Source organism: Heloderma suspectum, chromosome 1, assembly GCF_057233095.1.
Source record: "Heloderma suspectum isolate Gila_16-S chromosome 1, 16-S_ref, whole genome shotgun sequence".
NCBI classification, from domain to species: Eukaryota; Metazoa; Chordata; class Lepidosauria; order Squamata; family Helodermatidae; genus Heloderma; species Heloderma suspectum.
In genome coordinates, this window is record NC_139458.1 from 436,082,772 (window position 1) to 436,103,982 (window position 21,211).

General features: G+C 46.8%; 1 protein-coding gene across 1 annotated transcript in view; it reads left to right on the top strand.

Moving 5' to 3' along the window:
- Positions 1-21,211, top strand: part of ADCY3 (adenylate cyclase 3) — a 142,225-nt gene that overhangs the window by 33,571 nt on the left and 87,443 nt on the right. Inside the window, exon 2 of the mRNA XM_084829491.1 lies at positions 1,662-1,811. Coding sequence (XP_084685617.1) covers positions 1,662-1,811 — 150 coding nt within the window. The remainder of the gene's footprint in view (positions 1-1,661; positions 1,812-21,211) is intronic.

Sequence of the window (21,211 nt, forward strand, 5' to 3'; positions counted from 1 at the left end):
TCTCTCTCTCTCTCTCCCCCCCTGTCTGTCTGTCTGTCAAACATCTCTGCGCTCGGACTCAGCTCCCTGTCTCTTTTGTCTCTTCACCTTCTATGCTGCTTGCTCTCTATGCTTGGAACCACCTTCCCTCCTTATAACAGGGGAGGGCAACTCCTGGCCTGTGGGCCTAATGTGGCCCGTGGAGGCTTGGGCTCTCTCCGTGGGCCCCTCCCCAAGCCCTGCTCCCTGGCCTGGGGACTATGGGGGGGTTGAGGGGAGGTGAGTGGAAGAGGAATCCCATCTCCAATTATAAATTTGCCAGGCTGTCCCCTTCTGCCCCTTTTAGATTCCTCCTCATGGCCCACCTCCTTGACTATTCTTTTCTTTCACCATTCCTGTGTAAAAGAACTGCTGGGTTCACCCTGAATGGGTTGTGCTTCCAGGAAGTAGTTAAGGGCAACATCCACTGCTTCTGGACTGAGGAGAGTGTGGCCACAGCCTGAGAGAGCTCTGTATGGGAGTCTGTTTAAATAAAACTTGTAAGTTTGTTTGAAAGCAGAGCCTGTTTGAATCTGTGGGTTGCAGTCCACCAACCTTGAAACATCCTGAACTTCCTTAGCTTCATCTTGCCTATGCCTTCCCGTCCATGTACCTGTCTTCTGCTGCACCCTCACTACCTGAATAGCCAGTCCCTGGCTTGGCGAGGTCCCGGAGCAGCTTTGCATGCCGAATGCTCCAGGTTCCCACACCTGGAGAAGTCCCTTCCCCCTGACTGTGAAGAGCCACTGCCCGTTGGAATAGGCAATGCTGTGCTGGCTGGGAATGATGGGAATTGTAATCCAACACATCTGGAGGGCACGAGGTGGTGGAAGGCTGGTCTGGGTCCTTGACTGAAGCTGGGGAACTGTTTGTTACCTGGCCATTGGAGGCTGGCTCTGTTTAAGAAGTTGCTTTCAAGAAGTTGGTGGCTGGAGCAGTGAGCAGTATATATCACTCAGTATAAGTGAGCATTGCTTAACTCAGAGGTAGAACAGATGAAAAGAATCTGGGAGAACAGTTTGGGAGCAACCTCTGCTTGAGGCACTGGAGCATGGATAGGGAACGTGTGGCTCTCCAGATGTTGTTGGACTCCAACTCCCATTAGCTCCAGACAGCAGGGCTGGAGGACAGGGGCGATGTGGGTTGTAGCAGTCCAGCAACGTCTGGAGGGCCAGCCCTCCCTCCACTCCTGCCCTACAGAGTCACTGCCAGTCCAAAGAAGTGGGTTGGATGACCCAGTATAAAGCCTCTTCACAAGGATCTTGAGTTCTTCATTCAGCCATTTTTGCCCATCTCATAATGTGAGTTGTAATACTTCTATGCAGGATCTCTACCATTTCTGCATCTATGCAGTATAGTTATACCAGGGGTGGGCAACCTGGGGCCCTCCAGATGTTTTGGATTACAACTCCCATCATCCTCATCAGCATGGCCAACGATCAGGGATTATGGAACTTGTAGGCCAAACCAGATGATGGGCACCAGGTGCAGGGGTCAACAGCGACCCCTCACATAGACAGGAAAGTGGGCCTCCTAAGTGCTTTCATCTTCTGCACCTGTCTTCTGGAGGATGGAGACCTCCCCGTCTTCTGGAGACTGATAGTTGTCATTTCCGTCCCCCCTCCCCTCCTCTTTCGTTCAAGATCTTGTCCAATGTTGCCATCTACCTATGCACCATCTGCGTGGGCATCATGTCGTACTACATGGCCGATCGTAAGCACCGCAAAGCCTTCCTGGAAGCTCGGCAGTCTCTGGAGGTGAAGCTCAACCTCGAGGAGCAAAGCCAGCAGCAGGTAAGCGACCAAGAGCGCCAGCTGTCGTCAACATTTCCTTCTTGTCTCGCATCCGTGCAGAAGCTCAGGTAGATCATAGAACAGAATCACAGAATCCTAGGGTTGGAAGGGGCCTGCAAGACCATCAAGTCCAACCCCCTGCTCAGTGCAGGAAGCCTGATTCCCAGACAACCCCCCATCCAAGTACTAACCAGGGCTGACCCTGCTTAGCTTCCGAGATCAGACGAGATCAGGCACATCCAGCCCTTTGCTCATGCTTATATCCATGAGTTGGCATTCCATGGAGGAAAGGTCCATCTTGGTGGTTTCCCGGTTGATGAATTTGTGCGTGCCCATGAGTGAGTGTGCCTGGCAGGTCTGGGTTTATGTGCAATTCCAGTCCCTCTACCATGTTACATAGTGTACAATCAGTACTCTGTCAAGGGGACCTTATTCCCTCCCACTTCGAGTATTTCTTTTGTGCTAGGTGCTGAACATAACACAGGAGTGTCGTGATTTCTGCCCAATCTACCTTGGAGTTTGGAGGGACTGGCAAAATGGGTTGCCAGAATGTGATAGGGGAGATAGTTTTATTTAAGGCACAGTCCTATGTTTAGACAGAAAAACGTCCTACAATTCCCTCGCCTTCCCCCTCCTGGTACCCTTTGGATGTGTTGGTCTCCCAGCATTCCCCAGCCATCCAGCCAGCCCCCATGCTGGCTGGGGGATGCTGGGAGTTGTAGTTCAACACATTTGGGGAGCACCAGGTTGGGGAAGGCTGGTCTGGAGCATGGGCCTCAGGGAAGTTGGCCTGTTTATTGTGGTTTGTTGGCATTCGCTTCCCCCCTCTGCAATTACGCTGCCAGGGACTTCATGCAGAAATGCACACACATACACACCTTTTCAAGGGTATATTTGGAAGGAGGCTAAAAATACACATGGCACCCTTTTTATAAATGTTGCTGTAGATATGTAGATATCCAATCTATAGCTGCTGGCCCATTCGACACCTTGTGCCATCTGTCCCATGGCAGACACTTCATAACACTTCCCTGATGAGCGTCACCAAAGTGCTATTGATGTCAGCCGGAGCTGTGAGTTCATGGGGAGACAAACTTTTAAAGGCGTCAGAGGGTGTTTGGATGGGTCTTTGAAGAGCTGTTGATATGCTGCTGAGAAAGACATCCAACCAAGGCTTGTTCCATGTGTCTGATGAGCAAACAAGGGTCCCCTGTGAGGGGCACAAAACAGAGGAAGGGAAGCTGAAAGGAATGGGGAAGGTTTATGAAAAGACAAGAAATATGGACGGTCTGTACATCAGGACAGCTGATGAGCAGCACCAGGTTTGTGCAAAGCACTAATAATAATTGGGGATTGCCATCAGAGTTTGTTTACCAACATTTCTACCTCACCCCAGAATAGCTGATAAAACCAGCAATGTAAAACAATAGTAATCCCACTGAAACAATCAAAGAGAACATTACAGGGCACGAGGGTTGTGTGCCTTTGTTGTTTTGAATGTGCAGAATTATGCCCGAAATCAGGTATCTGACTCTCAGGGTTTCTAGTCCTCATGCCTGTGAGAAAATGATAGAAAGCATTCAAGCACTGCCAATAAATGGCTGAAAGGCTATTTCCAAGGGAAGTTTTCCTGTGTCCTTCTGCCTTCTCTTCTTGCTGCTTGTTTATTCAGACCAGATTATAGTTGCAGAATTTGGGATCTGGAACAGAACTGGAATTCTAAGAGCCTTTTCCTCATCTTAAAAGGTTTATTTTATTTTGTTTTATTTTATTTTATTTTAATCAGTCATTTTACCCACGGGATAAAACCTGCCCATTGTGACATAGAATCCAAATAAATAAAATTTAAAATAAGCATATAAGGCTAACGCACAGAACAGTGAAAAAAGCCCTTCCCAACAATTTAACAGAGCAGAAAAGTAGAGTTTATTCTTCTTAGCCTAAAAGCGACTCTAAAAAGGAATATATGTGTGAGATCATTGTTCCTTGTTAACCAGTTTTGTCTGCCCTCCAGCAACTCGCAGCTTTTTCCAGAGTACTTCCTATCGTGCTACTTGAGATCCTTTCAACAGAAATGCCAGGGCTTGGAACTGGGGTAAACATGCCCTTTGCTGTTCTGCCATGACCTCCTCCCTGGAACTTTCCATTTCCCTCTTAAGATCCCATCACCTTTGGTCTCTCAAGGGGTGCCACAGCAGAGATACAGGTGCCACAGTAGACAGTATCCCCAGCCCAGGTTTGCTGGATCCTCTTTTATTTTTGCGAGAATTATAAGATCCACCAACCAGAGCCTGATGCAAAAGACATAAGCTTAGATTTAAAGTATTCTGAGCCCAGGAATGTGTTTTGAGTAGAGGAGCAGAACTGAACGGAGCTCACGGTCCTTCCACACAAGATTCCACTTGTGGTCACCCCAAACTTTCTTGCTTTCAGTGGTATAATTTGAGGCGGGGGATTGTTTTGTTGTTGCTTTTTCTAAATGACTGGGAGTCAGAAGTCCTTGCCAAAGTACCAGATCATCCAGGTACCTACCAGTAGGTCAAGAGCCACCTACTGCACACCCCTGCCCTAGTCCACATGCCCACCAAGTGAACTTCACAAACACATGGACCACAGAGTGAAGTCTTTGCGACAGAAAAAGGCAGGCAGCTGCTGAGCCCCAAAGGCTGCAAAGGAAATCTGGGAAATGTGCTGCAAGTATTTTGACAAATCTAGTCGAGTCTTGGATGGAAGCTCAGGAGGATCACCAGAGGTCAACTTTCCATGGCTTCGGTAGCTGACACGGCTCCAGAGGCTGCATTAGTCTGGTTTCAATAGCTGAAGCAGCTTCTGTTTCCCTTCATGGAAATCTCTGTCTGTCCAGGCCCAAGGACAAGATGAAACGCCGCTGCTCCTAGTACTAGTAGAGGGGAGGTGTCCAGCTCCTCATCCACCCACTGTGGATTTGGACAGGCTGCTCCTTCCATACACTGACCACCACGGCACTGCCACCCTGTGTACATCAAGGTCCCTGGGAGTAAGGCCTGTGCAGAGTAGTGATGGCCCTCTGCGCTTGCACTTCGTCCAAGCTGCGGGTTTGCGCAGCGCAGATTTGTGCAGCATCGGTTTGTAGAGCTTGTGCCACCTTTGTATCTGGCTATCTGTTTACAAAGCTGCTGCCACATTATAAGAACCCCGCCTCCCTACTTACACAACAGTGGGATATCCCATATCAAAAGGGTGGAATCATGGAGTTAGAGGGGTCCTTGTAAGCCAGAGATGGGGAACCTTTTTTGGCCTTAAGACTGCATTCCCTTGTGGCTGCCTGTAGAGCAGAAAGGAGGCAGGGCCAGCCCACGGTCACTCTCTTTCGCTTACACATCCACCCATTCATGCATATACATCAGCTTGGTGCCCTTCAGATGTTTTGGACTACAGCTCCCAGCATTCCTGGCCATTGGCCATGGCTGATAGGAGTTGGTCCCAAACTCCTGGAGTTCACCAGTTTGGGAAGACTCTGTCTTTCTGCTTCTGTCTCTGTCTCTCTCACACGCAAAGGCTTTTCTCACACGGAGCTTTCATCCTGCAATTGAGATTGCTCCTTCATGGAAGTTTGCGGGCTCTTTACATGATGCCATGACCCTCCAGGGCGTCTTCTGCCCTAAATGCCATTTGTTCCGTTTTTAAATAGATCGCAGATATTGAGCTATCAAATTACCTCGTCGTGTTCCGCTTGAGTTCCCTCCATGAAAAGAAGAAAAGCGGGAAGAAGAGGAGTGAGACCAATGGAAGATAATGGAAGACTCAGATACATAGAGAAGGACCGGGAATAGGGAGCGGGGAAAGGAAGCGGGTGAAAAAGGGAGTCCTTGTGATCCTGCATTTAAAACAGAAGCAGAAAGCCCTGTTTCAAATGCAGGATTTTAGTCTGGTGTAGAGATGCCCAAAGACTGGAGGGTTTTTCCAAGCCCTTTGCTGTTCAGGGGAGGGCGACGTTCAAAAGAGGCCACAGCACATGGGGAACTCTTCCCTCCGTAGTTGTCTCCCTCCACCCAGCCGCAATTGACTCCAGTGGGAGGCTTTTTCATAATTAAAACTTCAGTTAATACAATTGTATAAGAGTTACAACCAATAATATGAATTGCTTTTATTTACGATTGTGAGTAGAGTTTAGCATTTGGGAAGGGTTTGCTTTTTTGGGGAGAGGGTATATTTAAACTGTTATACTCTCCCTGAAAGTTGGAAGCATTTTATGCTTCTATACTCAGATTCCAACTGATAACCATATTTGGGGATATTTCAAACTTTTACTAAATTTGGACATAGCCTGTTTCTTACCCATTCTCCGTTCCTTACCATGGACTCTATGGAGAAGAAATTCCCAGTGGATTGCTTCCTTTATTCCTTGAGCACCAAGGCCTCTCTTCCATCTGCTGTTTACCTGCAATTGATCTGGATTTTGGATAAATTACATCCTGGCCTGTTATACATGTAAATCACCCTTTCTCAGATCCATTTTTAAACATTTAATTATTATTTAAAATATTTCTTGACCACTTTTCAGGGCAGGAGCCCTCCCGAGATGGCATACAACAATAAAACATAATAAAAACTGATATGGTATTAGAAATCGTAAAAAACACAATGAAACTGGTAAGAACACAACAACAGCATAAAATAAAACTTACAACAGAGAACTGCAGCCACAACCCAGTCTGATAAAACATAATCAGGGGGAGGCCAGAGTAAAGTAGTATGTTTTCAGGGCCTTCTTAAAAGCCTACAGTGATGGGGCCTGGCAGAGCCCTGATGGTAACTTATTCCAGAGGTTTTTGCACAGTGCAGCTGTGGTGTGTTAGCTGCTGCAAAAACACCCCTGTGAGCTCAGACTCCATCTGGCACTCGTAACGGGGAAACATTGACAGGTAGAAGACAGAAATGGTGCACATGAAAAATGTTTGTTACAAGAAGAAAAGCACGCAATGAAGGCGACTCTTGGATTTTTTCCAAATCAGTATTGTCAGAAGCCGCTTGGGATTGTCACACTGTTCAGCGCTATCCCGCTGCCAGCTGAGGACAAACTGGGGGCATCACTGGCCTGATTTGAAGGCTTGGGGGTGGGGGGATGCTGCACACCTGCTGACCGACCCAGACGTTGAGAGCAGCTACCAGTGCAAACAGTAGTCCAGGTGGCAACGAGCAAGGCCAGCACTCTGCCTTGAGTGCCGCTTTTTGGTGGAAAGGCAGGGTACAAATCCAATCATTCAGTCAATATAAATAAACAGGACTTCAAAGGAGAAGTGGCCAGACAGGAGTGGGGAGTGGACAAAAGGCAGGAGGAGGAGGAAGAAGAGAGAGAGAAGGACAGAGGGAAAAGAGCCAGAAGGATGGAGGTGGAAAGGGAGGAGGAAAGAGACAGGTAAGCTTAAGAAAAACCTTCCATTGGCACCAAGGGAAGCATTTTTCTATGCTTAATTACTATGCAGGAGGGGGTTTGATTTTCAGGTGGGGTCACAGGGCATGGGCAGGTTACTTACTTACTTACTTACTTATTTATTTGTACCCCTCCTGTCTACCAAAAAATGGCACTCAAGGCGGCTTGCAGAACCAATTAAAAGCGATTAAAACAATGCATTAAAATGCAATAAAAACATAATAATTACAGGGGGGAAAATATAAAAAAATAGCACCCAACCCACCAGACTCACTTCAGGTTAAAGGCCTTCTTAAATAAAGCAGTCTTTGCCTGCTGGCAGATGGACAGAAGAGAGGGAGTGACCCTAGCCTCCTTTGGGAGGGCGTTCCAGAACGTAGGAAGGGTTATTCCTTCCCTCTCCAGCTGGGCCCCCTTGAAAATTGCCCCTGTCAACTGGGCAATAAAGATGAGAAAAGTTACTTTTAACAGAAACCAATGGAAGATTTCCCTAAGCTTTATTGACATGTGGGATGGAGCGATAATTATTTTTTTATAGGCCTAGCAATGGGTCTACTTCCTGAGGACACTCTGGGGACCATAAGGATACCTTTTGCTCACACGGGACCCTCCTGGCCAGAGAGCGACTGGGCCATTCTCAGCCCTGGGGCCAGAGGCAGCCCACGTTCACCCAGAGAAAGGGGGTTACCCCATTTACCTGTCTGGAAGGGGAGAAGAGCCAGTGATCCAGACCTCCAGGAGCCTATTAACCCAAGTGGAGGTGCAGAACCAGGGGTGCAGACCTCAGGGGCCAAATCTGGGCTGCCTGGGGTCCCAGTCCAGCCATCCAGGTTCACCCACCCCAACCACGAACCATTTGGCGGTTTCTAGGTTTTTGTGCAGTTCCTCCCCCCCCCCCTTTCTAAAAGGCTAAAATGCTTTCCTAAGGCTTAGTTACTGGCAGGAAGAGATCTGAACTAAAATAGGCTGGCATCTTTGGTATTTTAGCCCTGCCCCTTTCCTTTGGCCCTGCCCAGCACTGAAATGTGGCCCCCAAAAGCTTCTCTAACATGGAATTTGGCCTTCAAAGAGGTTCTGCGCCCGTGTCCTAGAGGAAACCTCTTTAAGGCTATTGCAATGGGCTGGATGCTTTGGCAAATAGGAAGAGGGTGGCTATTAGAAGAGGAGCACAAGGGAGAGGTAGCGGTCTTTTCCCAAGGGTGAAAAGGAGGAGAGGATCCCAGCTGGCCAGCAAGTTGACCATGGGAGCTAAGGAGGGGGTCCTTACCCGTTAGCAGTGGAGGCTGGTGGCTCCAATGCCAGTGGGCCGGTGGATCCGCACCGGGTTTCAGTCAGAATCAGCCTGAACTCTAAAAGAGCTATCCAAGGTGTCAGCTTCAGCTTTTTAAGGACCCTTGGACACCCTCAATGGGTCCCCGCTTCAGGGAGTGCACCTTCTCACCACCTCGGTCACCAGTTGCTCTTGCTTCTCCTCTGCTTTCTCATCATGGCTACCACTTGCTGCTTGCTTGACAGGCAGGGAGTCAGTGAGCAAGGAGGCACTAACATCTAGTCCTCCTTCTCACCACCACCGTTGCTTGGGCCAGAGCGAGCAGGAGGTGAATAAGCAGGTTGCAGTGGTGAAGAGAAGGAGCAGTTCCAGGGGACTCTTGTCAGTGGGTCCCCACTGGGGTCTGGGCCCTTGGCAAATGCCTAACCATGCCTACCCTTGACGCCAGCCCTGATGCCTAGGGTGGACTAACAAAACATTAGCAAAAGAGTACCTGTGTCGATAGTCCTGATAGATCATGGTGGCTTTGAAGTTCCTCTGCCGTGGGTAAAAGTAAAGGTAAAGGTGTCCCCAACCAGTCGTGTCCGACTCTAGGGTGTGGTGCTCATCTCCATTTCTAAGCCGAAGAGCCAGCGCTGCCCGAAGATGCTTCTGTGGTCATGTGGCTGGCATGACTGAACACCGAGGTGCACGGAACGCTGTTACCTTTCCCGCCGAAGCGGCACCTATTTATCTACTTGCAATTTCTTGCTTTCGAACTGCTGGGTTGGCAGGAGCTGGGACTGAAGACGGGAGCTCGCTCCGTCACGCGGCACTCGGGTCTCGAACTGCTGTCCTGTCGACCTTCCAGTCTGCAGTTCAGCATCTTAACCACTAAGCCACCACAGCCCCTCTGCCGTGGGACCTGCACACAAATACACATAATTGGAAGCTGGGATGACATTTTATTTTTTTCTGATTCATTTCCATATATGGTGACATTTTGTTCATACGGAGAATGGAAACCATTAAAATGAATGCTTCTAGTTTATTTATATCAATATCATTTCACTTTTTAAAATAACACATTCCACCATTTTAGATATGCAGTTGCCAAGATGCATTTTGCATATAATCAGCTTACTGTATCATCAAATAAGATGATGCTCTTTTTAAAAATAATATTCAAAATGTCTCGGTCTGTATGTAACAATAGTTTATATGGTTTTTTTTTTTAAGGAATGAAGACACTAAATACTTGTTTTCTCAAAACAAGGGGCATTTATTTGTTTGTATTAAAATGTCTGTAGACCTCTTTCTCACACTCAGATCAACTTACAGTGGATAATATGCCACAAAAATAATAAAATAAACCCCCCAAACAATACAAGCACACAATGAGACCTGTTTGAAACAACAGAGGATAGTGTAACCCAACACAGCTGAAAACTCTTAACTAGACAGGCCAAAAGCCTGCGCAAAAAGACCTTGCAACCCTTTCTAAAAGCTGTCAAAGAGCTTCAGTTTTGTGTCTTGTGTGGGGAGATAGTTCCGCCGTCCTGGTGCCACAGCTGTAAAAAGCCTGCTCCTAGCATCAGTCACTTCCCTTAAATGATGGACAAAAAAGCAAGGCCCCATTTCAAACGCAGAGTTGTCATGAGGGCTGATGTGCTGTGAAAATGAGGTTCTTTCCATGCAAGAAGACGAGGAGCAATAGCAGCTGGACACAATGGCTCTGAGGAGGTAGACTCACTGAGGGAGGAGGACCGCTGACAGTGTCCTGTCCCAGGGCCCGCAAACCCTGGAGCGGGCACTGCCTTGTTTGTTCAAAGCATTCCTCCTATCCATCCTTTTCAATTCAGAGAATTTTCCAGGCACCTTCTAACAATTAAAGCAAACGATAATAACCACGATAAAGTCACAATAAAATACCATTACAAAAACAGAGCCAGTAAAACAGCACGTTACACAGCGTCAACGGCAATAAAAACGCAATAGTCATTGTTTGCAAATAGCTTGGGCAAATAAAGCAGACAGCTTTGATCTAGTGCCTAAAATTCAGTAGACCAGGCATGCATCTGTTGGGGAGGGTATTTTTTTTATAGTAGGGGCACCAGTACAGAAAAAGGCTTCTGGTCATCTCCTGATCAGAGGGGTCTCTGAAGATGAGTTTATTTGAAACGTGGAGAATGCCCTGCCTGCCTCGGATGTAAGGCACTTTCTCTGACAGGAGGAATCTGTGGATCCAGCCCAGAGCGAACTGCTATTCCTGCAGTTGTGTGCAAATTTGTTTATTTGCGATATTTATCTGTCTGTAGGACACCTACCACCACATCTTGCTTTTAGCAAAGCTTCCTCCTCAATTTCTTTCTACTGTGACCCAGGTAATGGGGGAACCCTGCCCTGCTCAGCCACCCCCCACCATCAAAGCAGTTTGAGAGGTTTGTGTTGGGGTCTTCCCCTGAACCCACAGTGAGTATTGTAGGAGAAGATGAGTTGAGCAGGGTCAGCCAGTCTCTACCCCAAAGCAGTTTGGGGGTGCTTCCAGACAGAGGGCTCCTCATGCTACCAAGCAGAAGGCATATGCAGCTATTCTTTTCTTTTTTTTTCCTTTACGGATTTCCAAGACAGAAGAAGCGGTAGGAAAACACAGGAGAGATAAAAGTGGAAGACCGTGTCGTCTGGACTCCTGAGGCCCCGTAAAATTCTGTGAATGAGGAAGGGTGATGGTCGAACGAAGGCCTCGTCTGGAAGTACCTGGCGGGTGGTGGTAGTGGTGGTGGACTAGGTTCAGAAGAAGAATGCAGGAGGCAACACCCTAACCTACCTCAGCCCAACCATGAGAGAAGATACTAGGCTGCCTGAACAGATCCAGAAAGACAATTATTTATTGCATATATATCCCACCTTTTCCCCACAGTGTTGAAGGGGGCATACATGGTTCTCTCCCCCTGCTTTTATCTTCACAACAACCCTGTGAGGTAGGTTAGGCTGACTGGCCCAAAGTCACCCAGTAAGCTTCATGTCTGAGTGGGGACTGGAACCAGGATCTAGCCTGGCACTCTAACCGCGACACCACACTGATTTTCAGTGGGTTGTAGGCTGGCTACTAAGGAGCAGGTTTCTTAAAGAATATGGCATTGTACAAGCCAGTTGAAGCACTGAAGAGTCCTCGCCCATGTTACAAGACAACACAGGCCCTTGCCATTCCGCAGAGTGCAAATGTACAGGAAGTGCACTCCCAGGAGCCTTGGCCAGCTGCAGTTCCTTGGAGAGGGTTTCCCCAATATTTTCTGTAAGCATCTCCCTGGGGCATGCTGGGAGTTGCAGTCCAACACATCTGGAAAGCACCAGGATGGGCAAGTCTACCTTAGCAGAAAAGACATTGCCACCTAAGGGTGGGGCCTTAGTGTGGCAGAGCCCCTGCTTTGCATGCAGAAGTTCCCAGGTTCAGTCTCCAGCTTCTCCAGGTGGGGCTGGAAAAACTCCTGCCTGAAACCCCGGAGAGCTGCTGCTGCCAGTCAGTGTCGACAGTACTGGTCTAGAGGGACCGAAGGTCTGTCTCAGGATAAGGCAGTTTCTTACATTCCCATCTGCAGATGGTGTGAGACTGTGGGAAAGGCCACAGGAAGGAAGCTGCCTTATATCAGGTCAGACTCAGCATTGACTATTCTGGCTGTGGTGGGTCTCAGACCAAATTCTTTTGCCCATCCCCTCTTGCCTCATCTTTGTAACTGGAGTTCAGGGAAACCATATGCTCTCCCACTGAGCTGTGATCCCTCAACAACAGGTCATTTGATCATGACAGTTTCAGGGAAATATGCAGATACATGTGGCCTGAGGAGCTGTTTTGGACTCCTGACAGAGAGTCCATTAGCAATGACAGAGCAAATGCTGCTGCTAATTAGCATTTATATAGTTGTTTTGCCACGCAGGCCTATACATGTCTACTCAGAAGTAAGCCCCATTGTAGTGTAGCTTAGTGTAGCTTACTCCTGGGTAAGTGTGTATAGCAGCCTTTCCAAACTCAGCACCCTCCAGATGTTTTGGACTTCGACTCCCATAAGCTCCAGCCAGCATGGCCAATGGTCAGGAATTCTGGGAAATGGAGTCCAAAACATCAGCAGGGCACCAGTTTGGGGAAAGGTGATGTGTAGGATTGTGACCTTAGTGTGTTCAAAGCACTGTTCTCATCTTGCAGACAGGAGCCTGAGCCTGAGCCTGAGTGGGACAACTTTGCCTACTAAGGCCACTTAGGGCTATGCATGTTTAGACAGAAAAAAGTCAGACAGCTCCCAGCATCCCCCAGCCAGCCACACTGCATAGGATCGCACCCTTAGGGTGCGATCCTGTGCAGAAAAAAAGCCTACAAGTCCCAGCATACCTCCTAGCTGGACAGCTCCCATGCTGGGAGTTGTAGGCCTTTTTCTGTCTAAACTTGAATAGGATCGCACCCTTTGTGAGTTTCTGGCAGAAGTAAGAATCAAACCAGGAATTTCTTGAGCCATAGCTCAATCAATTAGCTGCTATGTCATACCAGGTCTAGGTCTGTTCAGCAAAGTGATTTTGTGGGAATACTTACTTTATATCGGGCTTTTTGAATGTTCACATAGGTTGAATGTTTTGAATGTTTACATATCTCAGTAACCCTTAAAACAGCGCAGTTTTAGGGCCAACACAGACATGATTTTAAATGTCTGTCTAGTAGCTACATCTTTTTAAAATGTTACACTAGAATAGGCACAGGGCCTCTGATCCAGATTGAGCCGTGTGTGTGTGTGTGTATTTTTAAAATCTTGATCAGTCCCCCGGCACCTACTCTAGAGTAAAAATGAAGACCTAGCTGCTAGATATACATTTACCAAGTAATGTCTGTTTTGGCTCTTACACTTCCCACATAGCAGATAGGGTGGAGGTTGAGGCCACCTTAATCATAGCTTAAGTTCACAGAGTTCACAGCTTAGTCACTCATTCAACCCAAGAGCAGACTTTTGGCACACACTCCGGGCTACTTCAAAACAGAGTTTGTCTGTTTTCTTGTTATATAGCCTTTTTTATGGGGAAGACCTGGCTTGGCAACAGTACATGTGAAAAGAACCTAGAAGTCTTAGTGGATCACAAGCTGAATATGAGCCAGCAGTGTGATGCAGCAACTAAAAAAGCTAATGCAATCTTGGGCTGCATTAACAGAATCATAGTGTCCAGATCTCTGGAAGGATTAGTTCTGCTCTATTCTGCTTTATTCATGCAGCATTTGGACTACTGTGTCCAGTTTTGGGCGCCTTGTTTTAAGAAGGACATTGACAAGCTGGAGCACGTCCAGAGAAGGGCAACCAGGATAGCGAGGGGTCTGGAAACCAGGTTCTGTGGGGAATGGTTGAAAGAGCTGGGTCTGTGTAGCCTGGAGAAGAGGAAATTAAGGTGAGACATGATTGTTGTTGTTGTTCAGTCATTCAGTCGTGTCCGACTCTTCGTGACCCCATGGACCATAGCACGCCAGGCCTTCCTGTCCTCCACTCTCTCCCGGAGTGTGCTCAAGTTCATATTCATTGCATCAGTGATGCTATCTCGCCATCTCATCCTCTGCCGTCCCCTTCTCCTTTTGCCTTCAGTCTTTCCCAGCATCAGGGTCTTTTCCAGTGAGTTTTCTCTTTGCGTTAGGTGGCCAAAATATTTGAGCTTCAGCTTCAGGATCTGTCCTTCCAATGAGCACTCAGGGTTGATTTCCTTTAGGATGGACTGATTTGACCTCCTTGCAGTCCAGGGGACTCGTAAGAGTCTTCTCCAGCACCACAGTTGGAAAGCATCAATTCTTCGGCGCTCAGCCTTCCTTATAGTCCAGCTCTCACAGCCATACATTACTACTGGGAAAACCATAGCTTTGATTATGCGGACCTTTGTCGGCAAGGTGATGTCCTGCTTCTTACTATGCTGTCTAGGTTTGCCATAGCTTTCCTCCCAAGGAGCAAGCGTCTTTTAATTTCATGGCTACAGTCACCGTCTGCGGTGATCTTGGAGCCCAAGAAAATAAAACCTGTCACTGCTTCCATTTCTTCCCCTTCTATATGCCAGGAAGTGATGGGGCCAGATGCCATGAATCTTCGTTTTTTTTAATGTTGAGTTTCAAACCAGCTTTTGCACTCACCACTTTCACCCTCAACAAGAGGCTCTTGAGATCCTCTTCGCTTTCTGCCATTAAGGTGGTATTGTCTGCATATCTGAGGTTGTTGATAATTCTCCCGGAAATCTTAATTCCGACCTGTGATTCATCCAACCCAGCATTTCTCATGATGTATTTTGCATATCAGTTAAATAAGCAGGGCGACAATATGCAGCCTTGTTGTACTCTTTTCCCAATTTTGAACCAATCGGTTGTTCCATGTCCAGTTCTTACTGTTGCTTCTTAACCCTTGTACAGGTTTCTCAGGAAAGGTGGTCTGGTACTCCAATCTCTTTCAGAATTTGCCAGAGTTTGTTGTGATCCACACAATCAAAGGCTTTAGCGTAGTCAATGAAGCAGAATAGATGTTTTTCTGGAATTCTCTTGCTTTCTCCATGATGCAGCGAATGTTGGCGATTTGATCTCTAGTTCCTCTGCCCCTTCTAAACCCAGCTTGTACTTCCAGTAGTTCTCGGTTCACATACTGCTGAAGCCTAGCTCGTAGGATTTTGAGCATCACCTTGCTGGCATGTGAAATGAGCACAATTGTACAGTAGTTTGAACACTCTTTGGCGTTGCACTTCTTTGGAATTGGAATGTAAACTGACCTTTTCCAGTCTTGTGGCCATTGTTGAGTGTTCCAAATGTGTTGGCATATAGAGTGCAGCACTTTAACAGCATCATCTTTTAGGATTTTAAATAGCTCAGCTGGGATACTGTCATCTCCGCTAGTTTTGTTGTTAGTAATGCTTCCTAAAGCCCACTTGACTTCACTCTCAAGGATGCCTGGCTCAAGTTCAGTGACCGCTCTGTCATGGCTATCAGGGACATTTAGATCTTTCCTGTATAGTTCTTCTGTGTATTCTTTCCACCTCTTCTTAATCTCATCTGCTTCTGTTAGGTGCCTGCCTTCTTTGTCCTTTATCATGCCCGTCTTTGTACAAAACGTTCCCATTCTGTTGTTTTCCTCGATTTCTTTGCATTGTTCATTTAAGAAGGCCTTCTTGTCTCTCCTTGCTATCCTCTGGAACTCTGCATTCAGTTGGGTATATCTTCCCCTTTCTCCCTTGCTTTTTGCGTCCCTTCTTTCCTCAGCTACTTGTAAAGCCTCATCAGACAGCCACTTTGCTTTCTGGCATTTCTTTTTCTTTGGGATGGATTTCGTTGCTGCCTCCTGAACAATGTTACGGACCTCCGTCCATAGTTCCTCAGGCACTCTGTCTATCAGGTCTAATCCCTGAAATCTATTCCTCACCTCCACTGTATATTCATAAGGGATATGATTGAGGTCATACCTGAATGGTTTAGTGGTTTTCCCTATGTTCTTCAATTTAAGCCAAAATTTTGCAAGAAGCAGCTCATGATCTGAGCCACAGTCAGCTCCAGGTCTTGTTTTTACTGACTGTATAGAGCTTCTCCATCTTTGGCTGCAAAGGACATAATCAATCTGATTTCGATACTGACCATCTGGTGATGTCCATGTGTAGAGTTGCCTCTTGTGCTGTTGGAAAAGGGTGTTTGCTATGATCAGCGTGTTCTCTTGGCAAAACTCTATTAGCCTTTGTCCTGCTTCATTTTGTACACCAAGACCATGCTTGCCTGTTATCCCGGTGATTTCTTGACTTCCTACTTTGGCATTCCAATCCCCTATGATGAAAAGGACATCTTTTTTTGGTGTTAGTTCTAGAAGGTGTTATAGGTCTTCATAGAACCGATCAACCTCAGCTTCTTCGGCCTCAGTGGTTGGGGCATAGACTTGAATTACTGTGATGTGGAATGGTTTGCCTTGGATTCATACTGAGGCCATTCTATCGTTTTTGAGATTGTACGCCCGTACTGCTTTTCCCACCCTTTTGTTGGCTATGAGTGCTACTCCATTTCTTCTAAGGGATTCTTGCCCACAGTAGTAGATACGATGGTCACCTGAATTAAATTCGCCCATGCTTGTCTATTTTAGTTTGCTGATTCCCAAGATGTCGATGTTCAATCTTGCCATCTCATGTTTGACCACCTCCAACTTAGCTTGATTCATTGATCTGACATTCCAGGTTCCTAAACAATATTGTTCTTTACAGCATCGGACTTTCTTTTCACCACCAGACACATCCACAGCTGAGTGTCCTTTTGGCTCTGGCCCAGCCGCTTCACTCTTTCTGGCACTACTTGGAAATTCCCTCTGCTCTTCCCCAGTAGCATATTGGACACCTTCCGACCTGAGGGGCTCATCTTCCGGCGTCATATCTTTTAGCCTTGTGATGCGTTCCATGGGGTTTTCTTGGCAAGAATACTGGAGTGGGTTGCCATTTCCTGCTCCAGTGGACCACATTTTGACAGAACTCTCTGTCCGTCTTGGGTGGCCCTGCACGGCATAGCTTATGGCTTCACTGAGTTACGCAAGCCCCTTTGCCACAACAAGGCAGTGATCCGCGAAGGGGAGACATGATAGCGGTCTTCAAATATCTGGAAGGCTGTCATGCAGAAGATGGAACAGATCGGTTCTCTCTTGCTCCAGAGGGCAGGACTAGAATTAGGGATGGCGGAGAATTCTGCCACGGACCCTAATGAGGCTGGATTCTAAAGAATCCGGAGTCTGTGGTGGAACAGAGCACTTACCTCCGCCTCCCTCTGGAATCCTCAGGAGCCAGCTCCTCCACCGTAAATGGCTGCATTTAGGTTAATCTAACAGCTTTACGGCCGCAAATGGCGTCCACTACGCCATTTGCGTCCAGAATTAGGCCTCATGCAGTCAGCCAGTGATACAGCATGGCAATGGCAGCTGGCCATATTGCTAGCGCTGTGGAGCTGGTGGCTGGCTCCGTAGGATTGTCGCGTAGTGGAGCCGGCTCCTGAGGATTCTGGGGGGAGGGATGGATCGCCTCCCCCCGTGGGTGGACTCCCACCTGGACCAGCAGGTAGGGAATCTGCCCATTCCTAACTAGAAGCAAAGGATGGAAATTGAAGGGAAGCAGATTTTGGCTAAACATTAGGATAAATTTTCTTGGCTGTGAGAGCTGTTCAGTAGTGAAACAGGTTGACTTGGGAGGTGGTGGGTTCTCCTTTGCTGAAGGCATTTAAGCAGAGGCTGGGTGGCCATCTTTCAGGGATGCTGTAGCTGCACCCTGTGGTGCACAGCCTACATTGAAAACGGGGTTGGACTAGATGATCTCTGAGGTTCCTTCCAATTCTGTGATTTTTGCTGTACATAGCCTATCCACTAGAGACAGATCCCTTGTGATGGCTGCTATGCCGGGTGACTGAGCATCTACTTTGGAGCATAAGATTTGTCTCGCAGTTTACTGTTGCTCCTGGCTGGAAAGATTTCTCCTTGTTTATACTATTGCAGATTGACCGTTAAATCAAGAGGGAGGCCATGGTGACAGTGCAGTTCCCATAGCAACACACTCTCTGTATCTGCTACCAAAGAGTAACCCCTGTAGGCTCTTAGTAAAAATCCACTTAATTAACCATGTTATTTACATTCACAGCAAATCCCAAAATAAAATTAGAACATGCATTTGAAAAATTATTTTTAAATGATCACCATAGAAAGCATGGATGGAAGCATCCTAGCTTCGCAGGCCTCCTTTCTTTTTTGGTGGAATGTGTCCATTGTGAACCCACTCCAGTTTAAGGCATCAGAGGATGAGATGGCTAGATAGCATCACGGATGCAATGAATGTGAACTTGAGCACGCTCCGGGAGAGAGCGCAGGACAGGAAGGCCTGGCGTGCTGTGGTCCATGGGGTCACGAAGAGTCGGACACGACTGAACAACTGAACAACAACAATGGGCCTACCACTGCATATGCTCTGGAAGGGGGATTAGGTCAGCTGATTCACATTGATTTGCAACATAATCTTCATTTGGAGGCATCAAAATGACTAAAATGGCCAGATTTTTAAAAGAACCACGAGTTAAACCAACAGTAAAATCGTGAAAAGGAAACTGAGGGATAGCCTGATCCTATGCACATTTCCTTGGAATTAGCAGCACAATCCCTATGCGTGTTTAGTAGGAAGTAAGTTTTCCTATGTTCAGTGGTGCTTACCCCTGGTAAACTGTGGCCTAAATCCCACTGACAGTGCAATCCTCTACATGTCTAGGAGCTTAGTCCCAGGAAAGTGGGTGTAGCATTTCAGCCTGTGTATAGTAGGACTTGCTTCTAACTAAACATACATTGCATCTGGGTGTTAGAATGGTGGGTTGATGACAGTAGGCCCGTCCTTCAATTAAAGGAGTCTTGGTTAATTAATCATATGTATTTTAGTTAATCAATTAACATCTTCATAGGATACGAGAAAAGACAGTAGTTCTGGTGGAACACACCTGGTATCTTTTCTTTCCTTTTTTTCAGTTGATTGCATGTAGATGTTGTGGCATGCATCATCTTAGAAGAGGCATTCCTATATATGTAAAATAGGGAGGGATGCCTCTTTAAAGATGGTGCCATTTTTATAAGTACCTGCATTAATAATAGTAGCCGTATTGATGCGTTCTTCCAGGGTTCTTAATCCAGAGTTCTTAATTGTGTGGACAGCCTCCATGGGTACAGGAGGCTCTCCTGTTCAGACCATTGCCCTCCATGCGCACAAGGTGACAGATGCAACGACGGAGGACAGGGCTGCAGCACTTCTTTCCTCATGCGTTCCTTTAACACGTGAAGAAGAACTCATGAAGAGGGCTATATTTTTTTTAAGATCTGCAGTCCAGTTAATAGGGACACCTTTTTAGTCAATCAAAAATGGTTTAATTTAGGGCGCAATCCTATGCAGGTTTAGACAGAATAAAGTCCCACAATTCCCAGCGTGCCCTGGACAGCATGGGTGCCTGGGGCATGCTGGGAGTTGTAGGATTTTTTTCTGTCGAAACATGCATAGGATTGCGCCCTTAACCAGTTAATTGGTTAGACTTTATAAGTTGCCTTGTTTATTTGGAATCAGACCCTTGGTCCATCTTGGCTCAGTACTGTCAACTTTGACCGGCAGCATCTCTCTGGGGTTCTGAGCAGCTTTCCAGGGTTTCAGGCAAAGTTTTTCCCCAGCCCTACCTGGAAATTCTGGGGATTGAACCTGGGACCTTCTGTATGCGAAGCATGTGCTCTGCCACGGAGCCACGGTCCCTCCTAGTGGAACACAAAGCAGGTTCTAGTATAGAACCAGCAGCCCAAATATAGTCATTTGGGGCACAATCCACCAAGACGTTCTCCTGCGCAAACCCTGTTAAAATAGATGAATGAGGGATACTGCACACCAGCCTTCCTCAAACTGCTACTGTGATGGGGTGATGGGAGTTGTAGCCCAAAACATCTGGAGGGCACCAGGTTGGGGAAGGATGCTGTAAACTTATGCAGCTCCTATTCATTCAGTGGGGCTTGGGGGAAATAACTTCCTGGTGTTTGGAGTCGGTGGAACTTTTAAACCCAACTGCACCATAATCACCAAAGGCTCTGGGGAGGGAACAACACTTAAGAATAATGAATAGGTGTATCTTACATTTGTTATGTTGATATATTTTTAAAAGATGCCTTTTGGAGAACTCCCTGTTCTTCTCTGGCCAGAAAATGCATTATTTATTCAAATAATATCCTACCCATCATGAACGTAACAACTGAGTAACAAAATAAAATGCCCATTAAATTATAATACAAAACTTCTGTGGTATTGATTGGAAGCATGGCAGAAAAGCATACCTTGGGGCCATACTAAAGGGCAGGACATTTCCTGCATAAAGAAGGCCTTGACTGGCAGAAGGTCACAAATTCCATGCAACAGTATTAGTTGGTTCAAGCAAGGTCTAATATGAAAACAACACTTTGAAACCAAGATGATATAAGAGAAATGCTCAAATGGGAAACTGACACATCGGAAGATGAAAAATCTGAAGAAGTTTTTTTTTTTTTTAAAGTTGAGATTTGCATTTTTTTTTAAAGCTGGGTTCTGGAGTTTTGAATTTGGAGCATGTATTCTGAATCAGATCAGGTGACTTGTCATGGTGATAATAGGGCAGGATGGAGGAGAATGATAGGAAAACCTGGGTAGAGTGATAGGCCAGGGAGGTGGAATAAAAACAGAAGAAGAGCCCTGCTGAATCAGACCAAAGTCCTACCCGGTCCAGCATTCTGTTCACACAGTGGCCAACAACCCCACAGGTGGGACACGAGTGCAATGACACCTTCCTGGTCAGGTTCTCCAACAAATAGCATATAGAAGCATAGTGCCTCTGATTTGGGGGTAGCGTACACCATCAGGACTAGTATTTATTTATTTATTTATTTATTTATTTATTTATATTTTATTTATTGCATTTGTACCCCGCCTTTCTTCCTCTCGCAAGGAACCCAAGGCGGCTTACATTATCCTCCTCCTCCTCCTCTCCATTTTATCCTCACAACAACAACCCTGTGAGGTGGGTTGGGCTGAGAGTCTGTGACTGGCCCAAAGTCACCCAGTGAGCTTTCATGGCCGAGTGGGGACTAGAACCCAGATCTCCCAGCTCCTAGTCCAACACTCTTGCCACTACACCACACTGGCTACACCACACTAGTAGCCATTGATAGCCTTCTCCTCCATGAATTTCTC